General features: G+C 40.8%; 1 protein-coding gene across 1 annotated transcript in view; it reads left to right on the forward strand.

Annotated features, from left to right (window-relative positions):
* The window catches only part of ZNF326 (zinc finger protein 326), a 43,156-nt gene that overhangs the window by 4,456 nt on the left and 20,596 nt on the right, over positions 1-18,104 (forward strand). The window contains exons 2-4 of the mRNA XM_045027043.1: positions 1,812-1,941; positions 4,069-4,474; positions 7,230-7,425. Coding sequence (XP_044882978.1) covers positions 1,812-1,941; positions 4,069-4,474; positions 7,230-7,425 — 732 coding nt within the window. The remainder of the gene's footprint in view (positions 1-1,811; positions 1,942-4,068; positions 4,475-7,229; positions 7,426-18,104) is intronic.

Raw genomic sequence — 18,104 nt, forward strand, 5'->3', positions numbered from 1 at the left:
TTAAATAAAGTAGGCAAAATGATTTGTGTGTAAATAAAGAACAGGAAATATAAAGTCTGCTGGACAGAAACATTTTAGCAAGCACAGACATACAGACTAGTACTCAAGAATTCAATACCAATAGCTAACAATAGTGGAGGAGCTGCCTTTGAAACTTCTAGCCTTCTAGGAACAGAAAAAGGGACACTAGTGCACCATTCTAGATGCAAGACTAACAATCTCCCCCAAGTAATTCTCTGCGTAACTTCCCATTGCTTTCCCACTACTCATACCTCTCCTGCAGGGGTGAGGGAGGAACTCCATGGATTGTAAAAGGGCATATGCTCCTCCTAGTTGTGGACCACTTCACTGTGCCTCCAACAGGGAGATGCAAGAATAGGAAACCCTTAAAACAGTAACAAAACTGTGCATAAGTAAATTGATGCAGAAGATTTTTATTAAAAGCTTTTTATCTCAAGCTTTTAAGTGCACTCCAGATCCTGAGTTTGGCAGTGGAAATGTATTGACACACAGCTTTCCTTCCAACACCTGTTGTACTTGTGTGTTATCATACCTATCCCACCATTATGGGCACGGTATCCTGGGGCAGTATAATAAATGTTATCACCCAATCAGTGTTAGTGCTTCTGTTGGTGAACCTGCACTAGTGCTAAATCACTGTTGGGAGAATTGCTGAAATATCTGTGTAAACACTGCCTTTGTTTAAATAAACCTTAAAACAGGAAGGAGGGCCTCCTGGGTAGCGCAGGCAGGGAGTGATGGTCAGTCTGTGGGTGATTTGTCAGCTAGCCAGCTGATTATGTTGAAACTGGGACAGAACTTGCATTTCATATCATCAGTTTGGGCACTATGGTAAACATTTTTGTCACCCTACACATTTAATTTTTGAAACCTTATTTGTATGGAATATCCATTTAAAAGAATAGAGTGTTTGACCACACCAGATAAGCACATTAGTTTGATGTTTCTGAAGTTGAAATTGACATTGAATCAGGCAGCAAAATGGGGGAAGTCCACATCACTTTTAGCGCCAATGTTCCAGTCTGTCTGAAGACTCTTCACTGCATCTCTCCACACTTGGAAGATTATGTGACCAAAGGATTAGACATTTCTTAAAGTAAATTTATGTTTTGTGGAAAGCACTGTGAACATAAGAAAAAAAAATATATTTGAGGGAGACTGCAAATGCATGTGTACCCAGGCTGATTAACAATGCCCAGTCATCACAACAAAACTGTCTGCTCACTTCTCTTTGCAGAATCTTTAATGATTATGATGGATGAGAGAACATAGATCACAGAAGTTTTTGGTGATAGCAAGAATTAATTTTGATTTGCAAACAATATGATATGGAGGTCACTCTAACAATCAACATAGAACTTGATCACTTAAAAATTACTCTTATGACAACAGGTTCTTAATCCCAGAGCTGGATAAATTTGTGGTCCACAGGGTTAACATCTTTTTGATTTTGTAAAATGTTTTCCTTAGAATTTTTCAAAGTGGCGGGTGGACCAACCTTTATTGGGTTGTCATTTCCATATTCCAGGTATTTTCTACAGCCAGTAATAATTCCATTTTACCCAGAGTGAACCTAGCTAGTCAAGCTGACTGTCATCCAAGCATTGGTCTTTGACAGGCTGTAGGCAAGCAAGGACACTCTACAATACAATCTTGATCAAAAAGATGAAGAGCTGCATGTCAACTGCATGCTCTACCAAATCTATGGATACCATCATGCAGATCTACTTTACTTGTTTCTCAAAATAAAAGAGAATTTCTAATAAATGCTTCTTTCTTGTTCTTTTAAGAAATGGACCGTGACTATGGACATGGAGCTTATGGTGGCCCAAGATCCATGGACTCTTATCTAAATCAATCTTACGGGATGGAGAGTCATGGAGGAGGTGGTGGTGGAGGAGGAGGAGGAGGTGGTAACAGGTAAAATAATCATTCAGTTGTCTCAAGAGCTTAACAAATCCAGTTAATTTTGAAGTATATCTTTTTCCAACTTAAGTGTTCCTTAGGCATGTTGTGTGATGTATATGGAGTTCCATTCTTCATGTTTAATAAAGACTGTAAAAGTTATGCTATGACATCTTGATAGTCCAAGTCAGTACCTTTGTGGATAATTCTTGCAGTCATAATAACATACTTACTTTTTTTTAACTAAAACCTATGATGCTCTTTTTGTATTTAGTGACTTTCAGCAGTCTGTGGCTGATCAGTAAATTTAGACTGGTTTAATTTAATGTCTCTTAATTTAGCGGTCTATAGGTAAAATGTTTTAATTGGTTCAGTGCTTTAGATTGAATCTAAGAATAGAATCAACATTCCATTTCCAAGGAACATTTAGGATCTATGTTTACCCCTTCAATTCTAATGTAAACTGTGAGAATGTTCACTGGTATTATGATTTAAAGTCATGTCCAGATTATTTCATTGGCAGGTACTAATTACACCAAAATTGCGTATTCTGGGCTATTTTGTAAGATGCATTGGTCTAAAAGTAAAATTTCTGGTGCAGTGTTGCATATTTAATGCTTAAGTGTTCCTGATACTCTTTCAGGCTAAATTTACACATACAGTATATACCAACTGGTTTATTTCAGGTTTTAAAATCCTGTGCAGATTAGTTTCAACTGGGACAAAATAAAGCTGGAAGAAAATGTAATAACTTGTTGGTATCCTCATTTGCACACTTGAATCCTCAACTGGAGGTAGCAGGACTACTGTATAGAAACTGTATGTAGCCATTGCAGTGCCATTGGGCAAGGACAGGTGGGAGAATAGAGAAAATGCCATTGCAGTGTCATTGGGCAAGTAGGGAGAACAGAGAAAAAATACTTTGCAGTTTTGTTAGACTACTAGTTGATCAATATTAGGATTTGCAAATGATAAATGTTATGATCAATTAAAATCTGTGCACAGATCCAGGAATAAGATGTACCTACCATTTAGTAATCTGTATATGATTGAGGTTGACTGGAGACTTGAAACACATTAAAATGTCTGTTGCCATAAAACCTTGCAATTGTGCATGGACTGTTTTTGTAAATAGTGTCATTTTGTGTGTAGTTTTGGGTCTTCTGAGACTAACGTCTTTAAAATGAAGGCGTTCATGTTACCATAGACATGGGAAGCAATTGAGTCCGTTTTATTAGTTTGTATTTCTGTTAGTAAAGGGCTTGCCTTTCCCTATTTCTGTGGAATTGCCCTATTTTAATTCTCTGGGGAGACTAATGAGCTCCCCTTCCCAACATGGTTAGAGATTATAATGATTCCTTGCCCCGCCTCCTCCCTACCCCAAAAAACTAAAAACAAAACAAACCCCAGTGAATAACTAAAGAGTTCTGCTACTTATCACTCTACCTTGAGATTCCCATGGACCATCTCCATGTGTAATGTGTACATATTTGTACAGATTTTCCAAACGCTGAAGTTGCTAGACTTAATGGTCTACAAATAAAAGATGGAGGGGTATTGGTGATCATGATCTCTGTGACTGGAAAATTTTAAAATTTACAAGAATGTCCAAAAATACAAATGAGTACTATATATCACTAGTTTTCTGTTTTTTAAAGTAAAACTATGAGGGGTGTAAAAATCACCTCTGTTGTATGATAAATACTAAATATATTTTGGCCTATTTTCCCAATTGAAAATTAAGCTATTTTAAATGCTGTTTAATTGTTAAAATGTAGGCATGACTTTGAAAAAGAAACAGTTTGAGTACCCTGTGAGCTTCTGCAGGTGATTATTTTCCTGAGACTAGGGCTGGGCTCAAATAATGTTTAGTAAATACTGCTGAGAAATTAAATTGAACAAAGTTCAGACATACTGAACTTTAGAATTGTTTGTACAGAAAATGACTCAGATAACGTTCTATCTGGTCACAGCTTGAATTGCCCAGCCCTAATCAAGATAAAAACAGTAACACAACCGTACAAACCAGTATAGTATACATTGATTTTAGTTGATAAATGTCAACTGATAACTTGTCTTTTGAAATGTATAACACTAGTAAGCTTACTTTTTTTTTTTTTCCCCACTGTGCAACTTTTCCAGGTTTGGACCTTATGAGTCTTACGACTCCGGGTCTTCTCTGGGTGGGCGAGATCTGTACAGATCTGGCTATGGTTATAATGAACCCGAACAAAGCCGCTTCGGAGGTAGTTATGGTGGTCGATTTGACAGCTCCTACCGGAATAGCCTTGACTCTTTCGGAGGTAGAAACCAGGGCGGGTCTAGCTGGGAAGCACCTTACTCACGTTCAAAATTGAGGCCTGGGTTTATGGAGGACAGAGGAAGAGAGAGTTACTCTTCCTACAGCAGTTTTTCTTCACCCCATATGAAGCCTGCACCTGTAGGCTCTCGGGGGAGAGGAACGCCTGCTTATCCTGAAAGTGGATTTGGAAGCAGAAGCTATGATGCTTTTGGAGGACCATCAACAGGCAGAGGCCGAGGCCGAGGAGTAAGTACAGAATCTTTTCAGATTCTTTTCACTAGTCACTCTTTTAAACCCTTTCAAGACCACAGCTTTAAAACTAGTACACTGTTCATCACAGTGTACTTCTGACCAAGCAAACTGTCATGGTCGATCAGCCTGGTAATCCCTTTGAAGTTGATTTATGAAGAAGTACGGAGACCCTCTGTTTTGGAAGTAAAGAGCAATATAAGATTAGTTGAAAAGGTTTTGTTAAATCTCTCCTTTTGTTTGAAAGGTGAAGATAAAAGTACTAGGTTTGGTCTAAAAGGGGTTAAAAGGAGTTGCCTTTTTCCTTGTAAACACTAGCATAATTGCTGGTGAGAAAGTTCTTGGATAATTATAAAAGGTTAACTTGAACCTTTTTGAAGTTTTGAGTAGGTTAAAGGTGCAATGTATATGTAAAAATAAAACGTTAGGCTGTGTATGCCATAAACCAGTTTTTTTTTTCTTCATATGGGCAGGTGAAATTTTAGCTAATTCTTTATTAAACACATGCTTGACCAAACAAGAGGTCTCATTTTTAACTTAGTTCTTACTCTAACTTGTATCTGGGGAAAGGGGCGGAAATGTCAAAGGTAGGTGGCAAGCAGTTCTAGTGGTTTTTCTTAAAGTATTGTTTAAAAGGACGTCATCAGCTTGAAATCTAGTCATCTTAAAAGGAATTAAAATGAGTTTCATATACATCATCTACTTATCCCACTACCTCTGCCAATTTTGTTTTACTTACGCATTTCCCATGTTGCTATGTAAAAGAGCCAGGCAAATAGGAAATAGTGAAACTGACTGCACAAAGTAGAAAAGCTGAAAGATTGGAGAAACATTCTCTACATTTTTCAGTTTGTTTAATCTTAGATGTTATAACAGGGAAAAATATCCAGACAGAATTGATATTTAAGTTGATGGTGTCTCTTTAACGTAATTTTATAATTCCATCTTTGATTTTTTTCATGCAAATAGTTCACCTATTGAACATTTTTTGCCTATACTTTAGAGATAACTTACTATCTTATACAATTTGTAAACATACCATGTTTCTTTATGAAGCAGTTTTGTTATAGTAAACTATATAGCTTATTTGTAGCTTAAAATGTAGATGAGAATAATTTGTATTGAGTCTTTTAAATGACTGTGTGTTTTGGTTTTTTGTTAAAAAGGTTTACTTATCCAGTATTCTTAAGTAATATAGCTGCCATAATCAATTTAGTCCAGAAAACCTACACATAGCTGCTAGCTAATGTCCAACTTAGTAATTGAAAGAGATTCTAATTTTTATATCCCTCTGTTTGTCAAACTGAAAGTGGTGGGGTTTTAAATTCAGATGCCCTCCTTTTAGAACTGTTTCAGAGCTAAAAGTTCTGTCTAAAAATATAGTATAGTACTTTTATCTAAACTTTTTTTCTTAAAAATTAATGTTATCAGTTTTACCCTTCATAAAGGAATTCTTTGAGGACAATATAAAAGCTAAACAACTTACCATATTTAAAATGCATTGCACCTTTAATAGATGATGGAAATATTTGTTTGTAAAAATGTGGATCACCTGGAAAGACTGTTTGTTCAAGTGTGTACTTCACATCAAATTTAAATACATGCAATATGAACACACATGCTAGATACCTTTGTAGTAGTATCTTGATAATTAAATAGATAAATTGGAATTACTTGCGAATTTATGCATGGACTTTTATTTTTTTTAAACTGTAAATATACCTATTTTAAATATGTACTATATTCCAGCCGTGTGTGTTTAAAATGTATTCACTGTTTATGAATATATATTTTTTCATATAGTACGTTACACTAAATGATTCTAAGGTACTCTTAATTTGAGTAATAAAACATTTAGTTTTGTTTTTGTGACAGTACAGGTATTTCTGCTTATCTGATTCATCCATCCAGTCACTTGGACTTTCCTGTCTACCCTCTGTTAATCAAGTAAATGAGCCAATAGGAGATCAGTTTTGTGCTGTTACGCCTTGGTTCCTCCTCTTCAGATTACTCCATTGCCTCCAAAGAGTTGACTGTCACAGATACAACTCTCCAGACTTCTGCACCATTATACAGTCTCTTTCAGAGACAAGACAGAAAGGAATTAAGGGACTTGTCATCTAGCCCAATTCCTTGTCCCTGTTGCTGACCTGTTCAGCTTCTTTTTGCATGGATGTTTTTGCCTCCAAAAGCAATTTTGTAAAGAAGTCCTATATTTACTGGGTTCACTGTCTTAAATTCTCCTGACAGGATAAAGTTGCTAGAGTATGTTGAGTGTTCTCCAGTAGTTAGTCATCTTTTAGGTTGCTATCAAAATAAAAAAATCTTGACGGTCCTCTCTATTTCCTTGTCCCAAACCCACAAAGAAAATTTCTTTTCTGGCTGTCAGCTGAGTTCTAAAGAACTTGGATGGCTTTCTCGCCAGAGAAGAGAACAGAAGTATCAACTAGAGACTCTAAAGAGAAGGAGCTGAGGTGTACTGAGCTATGAATTCTGATAGGCATACTTATAGCCTGGACTAATGGTTCTGAATAAGCAGAAACCCAGTTCATAGGTGCACATTTAATCTATTAGTGAAGCATCAACAAAGACATTAAGCACCTAGTTTTGATGTTTTAATTTAGCAGTGTTTTGTTCTGGAGAGCAGATTTTTATCTGCTTAAATGTATTTATAAATATTTACATGTAGCAATTGTGTTGTTTCTGTTGATTTCATATACTAATACTTTTTCTTGATTTCACAAATTTCCAGCATATGGGAGACTTTGGAGGGATGCATAGACCTGGAATTGTTGTTGACTATCATAACAAACCCAGTTCTGCAGCAGTTGCTGCAAGAGGAATAAAGAGAAAAATTATACAGCAGCCATATAACAAACCTGGTGGGACATTTATCAAGAAACCCAAACTGACAAAACCTATTATGATGAATCAGAATAAACTACCTAGTAAGTAATTAAATGAAAAATATTACTAATGGCATTGTTTAATTTCCTTTTTTTAGACACAGGCATTTATAATGTTTTGCCATTCTTCAGCACTGAAGTTCTCTACTAGGGCTTGATGTTGGCACAAGTCAAAGCTTTATTAACTAGGGGCTTGAAAAACTAGATCAGATCGCCACCTTGGTGTGTAGATATTATGGGCATGTTAGAAATGCATATAGGTAGAAGGTAAATCCATTCAGGTGTATCTTTTTTCCTCCAACAAATTGTTTATTTAAATAAACTTTCTCGCTCTTTTATTGTGAAGATAGCTTATCAAATGAGAATAAGTGTCGTGTTGGTGCAAATATTAAACGTGGGAGTCTGACATTCAGCTTGAACTAGGGCATTCTTTTTAAGTATTGAACCTTACTTTGGGTTTCTTTTTCATGTCTGGCTCTGAGGCTGTAAGAATGGGATTGTGCATATCTTTATCCTTGTTGGGGGGAGGGATAGCTCAGTGGTTTGAGCATTGGCCTGCTAAACCCAGGGTTGTGAGTTCAGCCCCTGAAGAGGCCATTTGGGGATTTAGTTGGGGATTGGTCCTGCATTGAGCAGGGGGTTGGACTAGATGACCTCCTGAGGTCCCTTCTAACCCTGATAGTCTATGATCTATGATTTAAAACATATTCCCAATCCTCTGTGGGGAAAAACTGCAGTGTGATGTGTCAGTGCCTGCTCAGATGCTATGAATTCAGTAAAGATGCATGATAAATGCCATAGTATTTTGTATTGTAGCTGTTGAGACTTGGCAAGTCTTTTTAAAAGTACATTGTTGACTAAGCCAGAGGAATGGAAACTTGATTCCAGTTATAAATTTTTCTACTGTGTTTTAATTCTTGTCAGTTGCCATAACTAATGCTTCAGGGTGCCTTTATTTTATTTTTTATATATATATATATATATATTTTTTTTTTTAATGTACTTGACAAGGATGAAAGCAATTTGCTTCTGCTTCCCTGTAAACCAAGTCCCTCTGGTTCTTTAATACAGTGCTCTATTCCTACCTTGTTAGTAACTCCTGAGCATCCCTTTTGCTCACACCACAAGAAACTTATATACAGTGCAACTGAAAGAGTGGCAGAGGTGATGGATGAGGAGGAAGAGGGAAGGGGGAACAAAGGGAGTGAGGAAGTAATGAAAGTCAGTAAAAGGTAAATGGGAAGGGAGGATGTTTGTGGCTGAGGAAAAAAAGAAATTCATTAATGAAGGAAAAGGCCCCAAACCCCTTCACCCCTTTTCCTGGGGCTTGAGAATAATATGAGTACCAGTCCTTTTGTCTCTAGGACACTGAAAATCAATCAAGTTCTTAAAGGAAGAACTTTATTTAAAGAAAAAGTAAAAGAATCACACCTGCAAAATCAGGATGGAAGGTAACTTTACAGGGTAAAAAAAGATTTAAAACATAAAGGATTCCCCTCTAGACTCAGCTTCAAAGTTACAAAAAATTCCCTCTTAGCATAAGGAAAATTTACACGCTAAAACAAAAGATAATTTTTGTAATCTTAGATGGATCATTTCAGGTATGTTTTCAGGAGATCTTTTATCTGCCTGGTCTCTCTCTCTCCCTCCCTCCCGGGAGGGAACAACAAAGAGAGCCCAAACAGCCCTGGCCCCCAGCCCTCCCTATTTGAAAGTATCTTCTTTCCTTATTGGTCCTTTTGGTCAGGTGCCAACTAGGTTATTTGAGCTTCTTAACCCCTTTACAGGTAAAGTGATTTAGAACAACTTCCCAGGAGGGATTCTATGTTACCCGTATCTCTTTGTTTATGACAAGTAATGACAGAAAGTTGTTACTGGAACTTGAATGAATTGTTTGCTTTCGCAGCACATGAATTTAAGGATCAAAAATCTTAAGTTGTATGCCCAGCAGTCAGTTTTCTTACACCAGAACTTTAAGTCCTAATTGCATATATGTTATTGTATACTTGCTAATTAAGTGTTGTTGATGGATCTGCAATGTTTTCTGTAAATCCTGTTTTCAAACTACACCTGCAAAATAAGTTTAAAAATCGCCTTATAAACTTGAGGTAAAGTTAATATGCACATATTGGAGAAACTTCCGCATGCAAGCCATTGTCTAATATATTGACATTGTAATAATACTGTGAATTGCACAGCTCTAGATGGACAACGGGGTATCACAGATATTTGTCCCCTTGCCTTCCACCTCGGGAGTACTGTAAAACTTTTCCTGGACTAATTGCAGTGAGTGCTTAACCACGATGCATCTTTACCTGGTCCGGACCAATACCATGAGGCGGTATGACAACCCCTCTTGAGGCGGTAAAAACCCCTCAGCACCGGTGCATTCTAATGCATTTACCTATGCATTACCTTATGCATTACCTTGTTGGCCACTCAGCAGTTCCCAATACTGCTATAAACTAACCTTATTGGGGCCTTTCCCCAATACCACTTGCATCTGATCTTGCTGCACAGTCAATAAGTTCAGATGGCGTGAGCCCAACAGAGACAGACGTCCTCACGGACAGTCCTCCTCCGATACCCCAATAGAGATTTCAAAAGGTCTCATATCTCTCAGGTGGCGCCATGGGGTTCGAAGGGGAATGATCCGTAGTAGCCGTCTGTGGGTCCGTGGGCGTTGCCATCCCGGACGAGCCCCCAAATTGTCGGAGAAAAACTCAGTTCTCGCTTTTTGTTTGGGTGCAGCAAAATCAAATACTTTATTATTTCTCCAGTAATTACAATGGAGGGAGAGAGTGCCATAGGACACAGGGTCGCCCCAGTCCTGGACAGGTCTCTCAACTGGTAAACAATTACAGCAAGCCTTTATACCTTTGTTACAGACAATTTCTAGCAATAATACAGACAGTAAAAAGCAACAAATACATTTTGTTTATACATAAGCCTTTCTGCTATCTTATTTGTCTCACCCCTAAAAGACGCCAGCCTGCATATTTGCAAGGTCGTAATAACTTTTTACACAGTTCTTTCTTGCTTCTAGAAGTCTCACGTCATTAGGGTTACAGCTAGGCTAACTCTTGCTAACTGACTGACATGCATTAAAATCCCCTTCAAATCCTTATTACCGTATTTTCCGGCGTATAAAACGACTGGGTGTATAAGATGACCCCCTAATTTTCCAGTTAAAAACATAGGTTTTGGCCTATACTCGCCATATAAGACTACCCCCCCTTCCGAGGCAAATAATTTTAATTAAAATGGTTTTGACTTACCGGTACTTAAAATCCTTCAAAATCCTCCTCATGTTCATCATCTGACATCATAAGTTCATCAATGACATCTTGTGGTATATTTGTAAGACAGTCATCATATGGATCTAATTCCGAATCAGATGGTGTGGCTTCAGCTTCGGCTTCCCCTTCATCTTGCCACAAGAAGTCATCCTCCATACCATCCAAAGAATTTGATATGCCACACTTCTTGAAAGACTTGATTACTGTTTCTGCATCAATATCATTCCAGGCTTTTATGACAAAGTTACACAAAACATCCAATTGTGGCGGACGCATATTTCCTCCTTTTGTGAATGACTTTTCGCCGCTAACCATCCACTCATTCCACTGTTCTCGAATGTGATCTTTAAATGACTTGTTTAGGCACACATCCACTGGCTGTACCAATGATGTCAATCCTGCAGGAATAACTGCCGCATCTGTGTTTATTCTTGCCAGCCTTTTCTTTGTGCTGGTAGTTAAATGAGCCCTGAACATATCCCACACCAGTAGGCTACGTTCTTGACGAAGACCACCTGGTTGCCTACTCCATACATTATCAAGCCATAGCTTTACCCCTTCTTCATCCATCCAGCCTTTTTCATTCACGTGTACAAAAACTCCAACAGGGAACTTGATTTTCGGCATTGTTTTTCTTTTAAAAATAATCATTGGTCTTAGTTTGGCGCCATCAGCTGTACATGCTAGTACCACTGTAAAACTGGACTTCTCATGTCCTGTTGTTTTAATTAACACTGTTTTTGCACCTTTTGGATTAACAGTTTTATTTCCAACCATATCGAAATTCATAGGAGTTTCATCCATATTTCCAATCTGACTTAACGCATAGCCATGTTTCTTGCGCTGTTGTATTACATATCGATGGAAAAGACTTACTTTGCCGTCGAGATCTGCAGGTAATTTTTGTGCAATTCTGGTCTTTTGCCTCAGTACCAGACTATGCCTTTCCAAGAACCTTGTACACCAGGATACAGTGGCCTTAAATCCTTTGCTGTGATCTGGGTTAGATTTGGCCCACTGAAGTGCAAACATACGTATTTTGTTTCGTGTCACTACATAACCATTTTGACGATGCTCATGCACCATGTCTGCTACGTGCTTTTCAAGTTCTGACCAATGTGGGGTGCCTCTTCTTAATGCACACTTACTCCTTGGCATACTCTTTAATGCATCTTCATTTGCTTTCCAGTCTCGGACCATCTTTTCTGTTACTCCATATTGACGTGCAGCAGCACAGTTATTATGTTCCTTGGCAAAGTTTACAACTTTCAGCTTGAAACTGGCTTCAAATTTCCTTCTTCTTGCTGGAGCCATGATGGGGCCGCTGGATGTGCGGTAATACAGTCAGTGATGAGCTGCCAAAATCTTAGGAACCGGTTCCCTACTGGGTCACTGAAACAAACATTGTGGCTGGATTTTTAAATGAACTATGTAATTTTGACCATTAGTAACACTTACAGCTACACAAGCTAACAGATGAGAGTAACCACATTTCATGATTCAAAGCACGGCATGATTTTTTTTTATCACTTGAGAATGTGGGGTTAGGAAGGAATTTCTCATATGCAGAATTGGGGTTGTTGGCATTTAATTTTGGGTTTTTTTGGAGTGGGGGGAAAGAGGGACAGTCACTTTTCTCTTCAGTATCTGATACTGAACACTATTGGAAGAAACTGAATGCTGAATTGCCTGCGCCAATAGATCTGTTCTAAGTTCCTTTGGTATAACTGTCACTGTTTATTTGCAATACAATACACAGTGCCTGAATTCCCTGCATACCAAATATATCTTATTAAGTAATGTTTATTTTGTTTATACAATAACGATGATTTTAGCATGCAGTTTATTTATAAAATGGTTCTGCTGCAACTGCCTTGATTGCAGTGAAAATAGTTAAAACAGTCTCCTCAGCTTTTATGACTGAGGACTCAGGCTTTATTGTAACCCAGGATGCTGAGGTTAGGTCTGCTTATCTAAGTGTGCAGACTCCCCGGGCCGACACCGGGACCGGCGCCACAGGTAAGCCGTCCCTCCCCCTCCCCCACATGCCCGACACTGGAGCCGGCGCCGCAGCCGGCTCCCCGGGCCGACACTGGGACCGGCGCCGCAGGTAAGCCGTCCCGCCCCCTCCCCTTTCCCCTCCCCCTCACGCCCGACACCGGAGCCGGCGCGGCAGCCGGCTCCCCGGGCCGACACCGGGACCGGTGCCGCAGGTAAGCCGTCCCGCCCCCTCACGCCCGACACCGGAGCCGGAGCCTGCGCCGCAGCCGGCTCCCCGGGCCGACACCGGGACCGGCGCCGTAGCTGCGGGGCCGGCTCCCCGGGCCGACACCGGGACCGGCGCCGCAGGTAAGCCGTCCCGCCCCCTCCTCCTCACGCCCGGAGCCGGCGCCGCAGCCGGCTCCCCGGGCCGACACAGGGACCGGCGCAGCAGGTAAGCCGTCCCGCCCCCTCCCCCTCACGCCCGACACTGACACCGGCGCCGCAGCCGGCTCCCCGGGCCGACACCGGGACCGGCGCAGCAGGTAAGCCGTCCCGCCCCCTCCCCCTCACGCCCGACACCGGCGCCGCAGCCGGCTCCCCGGGCCGACACCGGGACCGGCGCAGCAGGTAAGCCGTCCCGCCCCCTCCCCCTCACGCCCGACACCGGCGCCGCAGCCGGCTCCCCGGGCCGACACCGGGACTGGTGCAGCAGGTAAGCCGTCCCGCCCCCTCCCCCTCACGCCCGACACCGACACCGGAGCCGGCTCCCGGGGCCGACACCGGGACCGGCGCAGCAGGTAAGCCGTCCCGCCCCCGCCCCCTCACGCCCGGCTTACCTGCCCCCTCCCCCGCCCCCTCACGCCCGGCTTACCTGCCCACTCCTTTTTTAGGCTTCCCGCGAACATTTGATTCGCGGGAAGCCGGGGAAGGGGAGGAGAAGGAGGACGGAGCGTTCAGGGGAGCGGTGTCATCTATTAAGCCTGCTCGGATTGGCCGAGTCAGAGAGGCGGGCCATTACAACCTTTGCCAATCCGAGCAGGCTTTGTATGCATTAATAGCATACAGCAGTGAGACCCCTCCCAGGATTGGCTCAGCCGAAGCCAATTTATACCCGGCGTATAAGACGACCCCCGATTTTTGGTTTTTTTTTTTAAGTTTAAAAAGTTGTCTTATACGCCGGAAAATACGGTAATTCTTTTCCTGCTTCCACAGTGCTGAGGAAACATTCCTATACGCATTACATAGGAGACAGTGTTGCTTGACTTGTCCAAAGTTGGTGTGACAGAATGGGTCTGTAAAATACACATTCAAGTACCTCAAAGCTGTGCTGTACATTTTAAAGATCTCCTAATTTGCTTTTGGAGCTGCGTAGCCCAGTTGTGCTAAGCTAGCATTTGTGGAGGTGACTTGATTGTAGAAATTTATATTCATCACATTCCTGGATAAGTGGCACTGTAAGAATGATAAAGCTTTTTTTTTTTAAACATACAAAAATCAGTAAGTCTAGTGTTTTGAGAGATACTATATTGACTGCACTAGAAAAGTGAAGTGCACTATTTGAAGAACAGATACAACAGCAACACTGAAAGCTTACACGCGCGTGCACAGACACTGGCCCTGCCATTGTACTTTGACCTTGAAAGACTTTTATCTAGAGGTTGGATAGTCACTCGTTCTCTCTGATCATTCAATTTGTGATCTCCTTTCAGGATCACTAAAAAGTAACAATTGTGATGATAGATATTGTGATGTGAAGACTTATACACCTGGAACTAGTAATCCCCAAATTATACAGGCCACAAAACATCCATCAGGTAACTGGATAGGTTAGTAGTGACAGTCAAGCTATTGACCTTAAGTTATGACCTGTTCATTAACAATTTTCTAAGACCTCCATTTCCCTTAGTTGTTTTATGCCATATTCAAATATTCAGGTATACGTGCCATATTCAAAATGTTGTTATTCCTTTTGTAGGGAAAAGTGTTTTCTTGTTACAAATCCCTATGGGTCTTTCTCCAGCTGAACTGTTTCCAGGGCACAATTTATAAATGTCAGAATGTATTTTAAATTTTAAAATAATTTCCCCCATAGTAGCTTGCTACTTCTTTCCATCCAGATGTTCAGATAGGTTACTGAGCCCACATTTCCTTGTGCCTGTTTGTATTTTTTTCTATTTATTCAGGTTAAAGGCTTGATCCCGGTGATCATATCTGCATAATAAATCTGTCGGTGGTGCTGGCAACAGGATTGCAAAGATAAAGTTGAGCAGCCCTAACCATTTTCACTCTGCTACTGGCATCATTATAGAAGTTCAAGAGAGCAGAGATTCTACTAATTTGAAAGAGATTGAAATGACAGGCAGTCAGGAGATGGAGTTTAAAAAAAACACTGTCATACAAAAATAGGTCTGGAGTATATCTGCCTGAGTCTTTTCTTCCACAGCCCTGTACAGTTACTCTTCTTCCCACCCGCCCCCCCCCATAAAGAGGCTGATTTGATTTTTTTATTAAAGCTAATGTTAAAATTATCTAATACACAAGGAAAGAGTTTCTATACATCTGGGTATAATGCTTAAATTATCCAAAAGTACAAAGTTTGGTTTAAAAGCCATAAAATACATATAGTACATAATCTGCAGTATCCCAAATTAAGGTTAATACATTTAACAGTACAGTTAAAATACTAGCATCCAAATATTCAGGTACATCACTCATAAAAAGTTATACTAAGAGTAGCTTGTGGGAAACAAATATAGCAATGAGTGTAGATTGTCCCTCAATAATTGAGAATTTAGGATAGGTTGTCCCTGAGTAAATATAATCGATCAGAGAAGTATTTCAATTACTTTCCTGACTTCACTTCTCAGCAGCACTCCAGCCCCTCTCTCCTGATGTTGCCGATGTCTGGTGATATGTTCTAAATAGATGTCCCTTGACCACCCGATGGAATCCAACGCCATAAGTTGCCACATCATCCGAAAATAGCGCTGACCGATTCCATATTCTTGCAACACTCGCTCGTTACTGGGGTCCCATGCGCTCGGGGCTCTGACGATCAGAGCGTGTGTTTGAACCTCGTACCCCTAACTCTCGAGACATCGGCCAGAGGGGCATATTTCTCCACCTTTTGAGCTCAGGCATCGCAGAGGGTCGGGATCCTGTTCTCAGAGGGAACTGTGATGTCCACCATGACAGTGTTCTTATGTTCCTCGTTAGTGATGACGATGTCTGGTTGCAGTTGACTGTCCATTCCAGGGATAGCAGAGTTCACGCCAATCTTCCCCACGAGTGGCAGGATGACTTTGACTAGGCGATTTTGGGTGGCATTGTGGCACAGCTGCCAGGCTCTGGAATGGGGCTAGCAGCTACAAAAGTCATGGGATAGCGTCTCATTGGCATAGCTGCACTTTTTGCATTGCTTGTCTTGATTCCTGTGGTGGACAGCTCTGTTCAGCGTGACACAGTTGAGCCGGGCCCTGTGAATGAATCTCCACTCGGCAAATTGGGTGAAACTGCCCCTGGGGAGGAAGTGGTTGCTGGTGTCTCACTTGCATGTCACCTCAAAGGCCTTGCCTGGTCCACCTTCCGTCTCAGGTGTTTCCACATACTGCGAATGGTTGGCATCCTTCAGAGTCATCTCCAGCATTGTTCTAGCTCTCGGAGTGATGATTGTATGCTCCGTATTCTTGACCTGTGGCACCAGGACTCCCAGCTCCTGACGTTCTTCACACCATGTTCTGTGGTAGCTGACTCTTCTCCAGCTGTCACATAACATTGCGAGCATGAGTCCAAAGTGAAACAGTCTTCCCCATCTCGTCCAAATTTGCCTTCCAAGGAGCCGAGTGGCAATGTATTGGTTGGAGGGGGCCCTGGTGATTCGTTTCCAGATGACATCATGCATAACACTCTCCGTGATGTTCCTCGTGTGTCCAGGCATATTAGAAAGTGGAAAGCGTGAGTGATCATTGCAACATCACACAGATCACCCATTTGAGGGATGTTGGCGCCTTCTTGCCTATGCAAGATGTACACCAGTTCATTACTGGCCCTCTGGGGAAGAAACATCCACTTCTTCACTAACTGCCTTATGGTGTTGTCCACCTTGTTGTGAGGTACCTTTGCCTTGGCAGATCCCCTCGGACAAAGCCATGTCCAGAGCATATCTTATTTTTCCCCTGAACTTCGTAGACCAATAGCATATTGAAATGGCGTAATGTACTTCCTAAAGTACTGGAGGACAGTGCTTCTCAGAATGGAGTTTGAGGGCTTGTCTACATTGTGTAGCAATGTGAGCTCTTGGGTATGAATTATGAAGCACACCAATGTGATACACACTAACAGGCCCATGTGGAGCCTATTGGTGCTTTGGGCAGACTTTCAGTATGCACCAACAGGGTCTATATAAGCCAGTTAGTGTGCAGCACATTGGTGCGCTTTAGAATTCACCCTCCCATAGCGCACACTGCTGCACGATATAGACAAGCCGTTCGTCTGCCTGCCCTAAGGTTATGGGGAGGGTGGGAGATACCACTTAATTTTTTGTGTGGCAAAATACAAATAATTGGGACACAATCTAGAGGGTGCTCTAAGCAGGAATTATGAAGTTTTGAAAGTAAAAGGTGTGTAACAACGTAATTGAAAATAAATTACACAGTATGGAGGTTTACTTCAAAATGGTACTTTGCAATTTTCATGACTTTCATTCCAATATTGTGGAATCTGTCTGTTTGGGGTGAAGATAGGAAAAATATTGATGCCTATAAAATGCTGCTTAAATTCAGGGAAATGAATTTTATGTAATACTTTTATACAGTCTGAGTTGGATGTTAATCTTTCCTTTCTTCTGACCACATTTCCTACTTCTCTAATGCTCAAGGCTTTAGACAAAATACTAATAAATGGCAGAGTAGTTTTAGTCAGTGATTTCATTTTCTTTAAATTTCTTCCTCATTTCATGCTTATAGAGCTAAAGACACTTATCAAGGATTCTGCTGCCAAGGTAAATATCCTTAGAATTGGAAAATACAGTTTTGGGACACTCTGGGATGAAGTTTATGAAGTGCACCTTTTAAGAAGAAGAATTTCTTAAATGCTTTTGACTGAAAGACTTTTACCAGTTAAACTGGCTTTATGAAATCAAAATATTTAAAGTAAAAAAAAAAAAATCTGTTTTATGTAAAAATTAAATCTTACATTTTAGCATATTGAAAACTTGTGATTTTGGGCAGTTTGTCCCATTCTGGTTGTAGTACATAGTGTCTGCATATATCCTATTAAAAAACGAGTGTTAATACTAGCTGGCAACTGTACATCTAGTTGGATATGCACAGGCATGCATTTTAAATTTTTTAACAGGTGGCACTTCACAGCAAAAATGAGCATAGTTAAATGAGAAAACAGTCTGGCTGACCTTTAGGATGTGAAATTGTTTGTGCAACA

Source organism: Mauremys mutica, chromosome 8 (assembly GCF_020497125.1).
Source record: "Mauremys mutica isolate MM-2020 ecotype Southern chromosome 8, ASM2049712v1, whole genome shotgun sequence".
Taxonomy (NCBI): domain Eukaryota; kingdom Metazoa; phylum Chordata; order Testudines; family Geoemydidae; genus Mauremys; species Mauremys mutica.